The sequence below is a fragment of the Harmonia axyridis genome, chromosome 2 (assembly GCF_914767665.1).
Source record: "Harmonia axyridis chromosome 2, icHarAxyr1.1, whole genome shotgun sequence".
Lineage (NCBI taxonomy): Eukaryota > Metazoa > Arthropoda > Insecta > Coleoptera > Coccinellidae > Harmonia > Harmonia axyridis.
Window position 1 is genome coordinate 36,115,787 of NC_059502.1, and position 6,699 is coordinate 36,122,485.

Sequence of the window (6,699 nt, forward strand, 5' to 3'; positions counted from 1 at the left end):
TTTAAGAAACAGTTATGTGAAATAAAAAAAAAATGAGTAAAATTTGCAGTAATTCTCGAGTTTATTCCAAATAATGAAATTCACCCATTGCAATCTCTCCAGCTGATTTATCAATAAAGTAGGGCATTCAGAATTGCTGACTGCTTGTCCTACATACCCAACTACCTACATAAATATTGACTAGGAAATAACAACAGAATTTATCTAATGAGTAATTTGTTTAATTAAATAAGGTATTTGGAACTTATCTTAGAAAAACTTTTAACCAAATATATTTTCAGATATTTATTATTTTCTGCTAGCTCAGATTATCTTTCAATTTTCAATTATGCTTTAATTTATGATAATATTGGATATCTTGACTTTCTGAAATTTTATAAAATAAGGAATACAGAGTAAAAAAAATGCTTGTTTTCTATTTGTTTTAACATCACAACTTTAAGGAATTGCTTGTACCATCATACGTTACAAAATTTGAATAACTGAAATACTTGCAGTTTTTAACTGGTAGTCATACATTATACCATTAATATTTAACAGATTCCATTTGATGCTAATTCTTTGGTTTACCTTATATTTTGAATAATGGTGCTTTCAAAGTTTATAAATTATATAAAAATATCTTTATGTATTTTAAAAATCAACTTACATGTTAAGTAGTTTTTAATATTGATTAATTCATATGGAATTAATCATTTAAAAAATAGCAGTCAATTTTAATGAACTTTCAAGGTACAATTGGCTTGAGATTACTTAATAATTACATTATATTCAGACTAAGAATTCAACTGATTACTCTTTATCTTAACAATTTCTTCCAACTTATTCCTCATAAGATTCACCTCAGCATCTCTATTCAATTGCTTCAAGAACCATATTTTGCTGATAGACTGATGTAGCACTAACCATTCAGGCAATTCTTTAACCAACAATTTAATGTGATCCTCCATTTCTGTTTTTGTTAAACTTATTCTATAGCAATTACCTAGCTTTTCTACAACATCATCCAACTTCAAAACACTTTTCTTTTCAGAAACAAATAGATTTTTGGTCAGTCTTGCAAGTTCTGGCAGTCTTGAATAGAGTTTAAGTTCTTGCTCCTTATCCACAGATCTTGTCATAGATATCAATGCCTTTGCTGCTTGCCTTTGTCGTACTTTTTCTAATAAGGACTTAGGAATGCCTTTTAAAATTGAAGGTGGAGGAGTATTGTCTGGAATTGTTTCTGTAGCCTTCTCTTTCGTCTTAGCTTTCAATTTCTCAAGAGCTTGTTCCATTCGGGAGTTACAACCAAACATCTCCCTAGCTTTATCTAAAACCTCTTTGCCAGATGTCATCTTCATTTCCTCTGGAGGCTCTGGTAAAGTGTCTTCTTCAATATCAGGAACTCTTTCAATATCAAATTCAGGATGCCATCTCTTAATCTCATTTTTCGGAATTACCATAGGTGGTTCTAGAGACATAAGGAATTCATGGTGATAATCTTTGACTTTATCAAGTAAAATGCTGAATAATACTCTTCGTCTGGACAATAAAATGTCAGAATTAATATGGTCACAGCCTCCAATTAGGGGTGTTATCACTAATTCCCATTTTTCTTCTCTTTTGCCACTTCCAAATACTCTCAATTTTTCCTGGTGATATTTGAATGCTTCAGGATAAATTTTCTTTATTTGGGCTACACAACGTTTGGAAAGACTCCTCTTGGTCATATTTTCAACAGCAGGTTTCAGTTTAGACATTGTTATAGTTTCTTTTCTGTTATATAGAAGTTGACTAATAGTATCAATGGCTCTAAACATTTCAGCAACATAACGATACTTGAATGGTAATGACAATGCAGGTTTGGAAGTTGCATCTTCAATTTTTTTTGAAGGACTTTCACAAAGAGCTACAGAATTTTTAGTAGGACTTAATAAATTTAGAAGATTTTTTCTAGCTGTAAGATCCTTCTTTGGACTAAGATATAGTTTTTGTGGGGATTGAACTTTCTGGGGGCTGTAAAAAAAAATAATATTACAGAATCTACCTGTGGAATTCATGATAAAAACTTATATCAAAGTAATTAATTGATTTAATATATGGCACCTACCTCAATTGAACTTCTAATTCAATGGCCTTGAAATTCTGGAGTTTGGGACTTGGTGGAGGTTTGACAGAGATCTTTGAAGTCACTTTCTCTACTTGTTTCAACTTATTTTGTAAATCGCCAAATCTTGATAAAGAAGCTTTCAATTCAGCTAATCTAGAACTTCTACCTAACTTCACTTTCATTGAATTTAAGGGAGCACCTTTTGTTTTCTCTTGTATATTATCCATTCCATTAAGAACTTTCATAGGAGAAGCCGGAGGAGTTATATGCTTAATAGCTGAATTCTCTTCATTGGGTGAAATAGAATTATTTTCTTCTTGGACAGGTTTCAAATTCACAAAATTTTGTATATCTTGTTGTCCTTTAACACTAGTAGAACTAGATCTCCGTTTCAATGCACTGGAACGAACTGCACTTTTCCTAGTATTTTGAGTTTTTCCAACTTTTTTAAATATTTTATTTGGCACTACTTTCTCAATTTCACTAGCTTCTTCTGAGGTTTCCATTGGTTCGACTTTTGTGGGTTGATATCCATTATTTTCAGTGATTGCTTTTGCAGACAACTTTCCTTCTCCTTCATCAACTATTAAGACTTTCCTAGCCCTATTAATTTTGAGTTCATCAATCGCCACACGTTTTCTCGTATTAAAATAGGCTGCTACTGAAGGCTGAGCCATGGTATTTAGTTGAGTTTGTTTCAAAATAAAACTTATTTCGTAACACAGTTTCTCGAGTTAAAGGGAAACTAAACAAATAAACCGTTAAATAGAAATTCCCTCCAAATCTCGCGTCATGTGTCACTTCAGCGACAAGATATTTGGAATGAATATTTTATTCGTAGATTTCAAACCTGGTGTATAGACTTCGTTTATTTGATTATTTGGATAATTAGTGGAAATGTAGTTCTAATTACATTTTAATCTATTTGATGGATCATTAAAAGATGACATGGTTGCAATCTGTTGACAATGGGACCACAGTTTTCAACTTTAGCGTGCCGTCGATTCGATGATAAATAGCACAGATTTCAACATTAAAAATATTAAAAAATAACCTATAACTTGTACTTATATTCCATATCAATTTTTCGAAATAATTCGTGAGATTCATATATAATTATTGTCCATTTTCATTTGTTTATGGGCAAAAAATCATTTCAAGATATTAACAAAATATATTAAAATTAGTTCATATTGATTAGGATGTGCAAAAATTAAGTCTTTTAATCGAAAAATATTTTGAATATTATTATTACAATATAAGACACGAAATTAATTAAACAGAATTCATAAAAGCTATTTTCAAGGATAAATAAATATTGTAAATACTTATGTATGTAGGCCTGTGGTAAATAGTTCGAAATTCATTGAAACCGTTGCTGTCATAGCACTGGAAATGGCAAATGGAAAATCATAGACAACTTTTATGTGGAAAATGCTTGACGCAGAGATCTTGACGTGTCTTCAGATTCAGAGTTAGAAATATGAAACCCTCAATTACTACAATAGTTTCAATTCTGTTTTTACTTTTCATAGCACATTCTGTATGGAACTTGATGACCATATTTCAGGTCCCTTCTTGTGGCCAATCAGATATTTGCTACAAATCCTACTTGAATTCAAAACCCAACTTGGATTTATTTGTATTTATATCTGATAACTCAAGAAGTGGAGAATTCACTGAAGTACTGCATGTTGAGAAATTTAATTATCATGAAAAATTTGAGAAGTAAGATTATTAGATGAAATATTTACTTTACCTATGAGTTTAATTTTAATTTTTTAGAAAAATATCCATATTACTATCAGATTTTGTGAAAAAAAATGGAAGTATTACCGTTCATACAGTGTTGGTACCTTCCAAAAATAAGTACAGAAATAAGAATCTGAATAGCCTAATAAACTCACTAGATTCTACCTATGTTAAAAGTAAACTGACAAAGTATTCTGTTCCTGTAAGTTCTACGTTCAACTTACTGAGTGATGAAACTGTGATAAAAAAATCTATTAAACCTGTTACTCATATAAGATCGAAATTTGCTCTCGTCATGTGTCCTATTGAACTTAACATTCCTCAAAATAATATTCCTATAGAAATAATTAAACAAATGAGATTGAAATCAAGCCACCAGTTCTTACCAATACTTCAAAGAGATATTATGCAAATGAGATTGCAGGACTTAGTTGAAATCCATTCAGGAATGAACAAAACTAAAATTAATTTTATATATACTCCAATCTCTTATGGAAAATTGAGATTTATTCTTCAAATTGATTCTTCTTTACGACAATTCCTGAATTTAGGATTCAGTGAAAAAGATTTAGATGAGGTAAAGAATATTTTTGCGGATACTAATCTGTATCTTTTGTGCACAACTGTGTTCATAGGAGGAGTTCATGTAAGAATTATTTTGGAATCATATTCTCTGAAAATACTTAAATTTATTATTTTGCAGTTGCTTTTGGACTTCTTATCTTTTAGGAATGAGGTAAGTTTTTGGAAGAATCAGAGAAGTATGGCGGGGTTGTCTTCAAGAGCAGTCCTTTGGAGAGCCTTTTCACAAACTGTTATATTTCTATACCTTTTAAATGAAAAAACTTCATTATTAGTTTTGATTCCTAGTGGTATAGCTACTGTTATTGAAGTAAGTTTCAAATGATAAGTTTATATGGTTTTAATACAACATATTATTCAAGTTCTGGAAAGTATCTAAAGCTCTCAAAACAACTATATCTTGGAGATATGGTTTAAAATTTGACAATAACAATACAGAAACTTCTGAAGAAAAAAAAACCAGGGAATATGATGAGGAATGTATGAAATATCTAAGTTATGTATTATATCCTTTGTGTATCGGAGCAGCAGTTTATTCTCTCATCTATCAACCTCATAAAAGGTTAGTTGTATATTAAGCAATATTATGGTTTTAAAAAAAAACCTTACGGTTATTTTAAAATACCTATGTTAGTTTCAAGAGTCAATATTTTTATCATCATCCCCATATAAATAACATTAAGAATTTATAAAGCTATGATTTTAGACAGACCTTGAGATCTGTAAATTATATTTATTTATTTCCAGTATGGAGCACATACAGGTAATTTAATACCCAGAAAAATGTGATTGACCATATTGCTGATTCCTCATAAATTATTAATTTAAGTTATAAGATTTGGATTTGATGATAATATAGAAGTCTTATTGTTTTTCCTGAATATTTCATCTTTGGATTCCTTTTCAGTTGGTATTCCTGGACCCTCAATAGTTTAGTTAATGGAGTTTATGCTTTTGGGTTCCTCTTCATGTTACCTCAGCTATTTATAAATTATAGACTGAAATCAGTGGCTGCTCTTCCATGGAGAGCTTTTACTTATAGGGCATTCAACACTTTCATTGATGATATATTTGCATTCATCATAACTATGCCTACAGCTCATAGATTAGCCTGTTTTAGAGACGATATAGTATTTCTAGTTTATCTCTACCAAAGATGGTGAGTTTCTACATATTTTGTCTTAACATTTGTTTTCATTGCATCATAATTTCAGGTTATATCCTGTAGACAAAAGTAGAAAAGATGATATGGCTCTTGGTGAACATGAGGATGATGATTGCAAGAAAAAATTGCAATAGATTCATGTCAATTGATCTGGTTTTCGGAATTTATTCTTTGGTATCAAAGATTTGTTTGTCATTATTTATTTATTACTTCTTTGAATTAAAATTTTATAATTCCACAAAAAAAGGCTGATACATCGAGAAACACAAGAGCAATATATATTTAAGATAGATGATAAATTTATATTTATTTTCAAAGCACACCTTGTATTAGGTTAATTATATTGTTACTGCTGGGAACGTTTGACTTTTAAAATCTTGTTATTTCATGACAACATATTTATACATTTTATGTCGATATTTTCTATTTGTTGCAATATAATTCTATTTCAATTTAGCGTTTCTTGATTCAAGCCAAATTTTTTTCCATTGAAGATTTTTCTTTTAAAATTCAGCAGCATCACTTATTCAAAATGAATATAAGAGAAAATTGCAAAGACTTATTGTTTCCAAAAATACAGAACCGAATCGGTAAATCTAAAAATAGTTAATAATCCTATTCATGAATTTTGGAAGCAACATGAAAAATTATTCAATTTTAAAAAAAATTCACTAGGAAAACAATATAATATGAGGTTTTACCGGAGTATGACTTAAATATGAAATGAACAAGCAAGTTTCAAAATAATTTTGAATGGCTGCTGTCAGCTACAAATAATTGATATATACAATTTTAACTGAAAATTGATTGATCCTAATTTTCCGAATATTATGTTAGATTTGATTATTCCGTGTTATTTCGTCCTTTTAACGTTTTTTTTATTTCACTTATATATAACAAGATTTCATGTTCGTTATAAATGTATATGAATCTGCAATTTTTTATTGGGAGGATATGCGTTACATACTGCCGAATGCGCTGGGTTACTGTACATTTATTGTATCATATAGATACAATGGAATTTTATTCGAATATTTGTATTATTTTGATAAAATAAATGATAGCAGTTATTGTTAATTTATTTATTTCTTTTTATTATATTTCGAGG

The 6,699-nt window shown here is 29.6% G+C and overlaps 2 protein-coding genes across 2 annotated transcripts; one reads left to right on the forward strand and one right to left on the reverse strand.

The window, feature by feature from the left end:
- Positions 1–270: 270 nt before the first annotated feature.
- Positions 271–3,116, reverse strand: LOC123673239 (DNA replication factor Cdt1). Its single transcript, XM_045607712.1, has 2 exons — positions 2,093–3,116; positions 271–1,998 (listed from the first exon to the last, which is right to left on the reverse strand). Exons 1-2 carry the CDS (start codon positions 2,767–2,769, stop codon positions 777–779), a joined length of 1,899 nt encoding a protein of 632 aa, XP_045463668.1. The 5' UTR covers positions 2,770–3,116; the 3' UTR covers positions 271–776.
- Positions 3,117–3,491: 375 nt separating this feature from the next.
- On the forward strand, positions 3,492–6,668 carry LOC123673242 (cleft lip and palate transmembrane protein 1-like protein). The gene is made up of 6 exons (XM_045607714.1): positions 3,492–3,820; positions 3,878–4,490; positions 4,548–4,736; positions 4,789–4,988; positions 5,334–5,585; positions 5,641–6,668. Exons 1-6 carry the CDS (start codon positions 3,576–3,578, stop codon positions 5,723–5,725), a joined length of 1,584 nt encoding a protein of 527 aa, XP_045463670.1. The 5' UTR covers positions 3,492–3,575; the 3' UTR covers positions 5,726–6,668.
- Positions 6,669–6,699: the final 31 nt, after the last annotated feature.

Bases quoted from the DNA above. Each gene is read 5' to 3' on its own strand.
- LOC123673239 (XM_045607712.1), bottom strand. From the start codon at position 2,769: ATGGCTCAGCCTTCAGTAGCAGCCTATTTTAATACGAGAAAACGTGTG. The intron at 1,999-2,092 runs GTAGGTGCCATA...TTTTTTTTACAG, and splicing joins GAATTAGAAGTTCAATTGAG to CCCCCAGAAAGTTCAATCCC.
- LOC123673242 (XM_045607714.1), top strand. From the start codon at position 3,576: ATGAAACCCTCAATTACTACAATAGTTTCAATTCTGTTTTTACTTTTC. The intron at 3,821-3,877 runs GTAAGATTATTA...TTAATTTTTTAG, and splicing joins TATCATGAAAAATTTGAGAA to AAAAATATCCATATTACTAT. The intron at 5,586-5,640 runs GTGAGTTTCTAC...TCATAATTTCAG, and splicing joins GTTTATCTCTACCAAAGATG to GTTATATCCTGTAGACAAAA.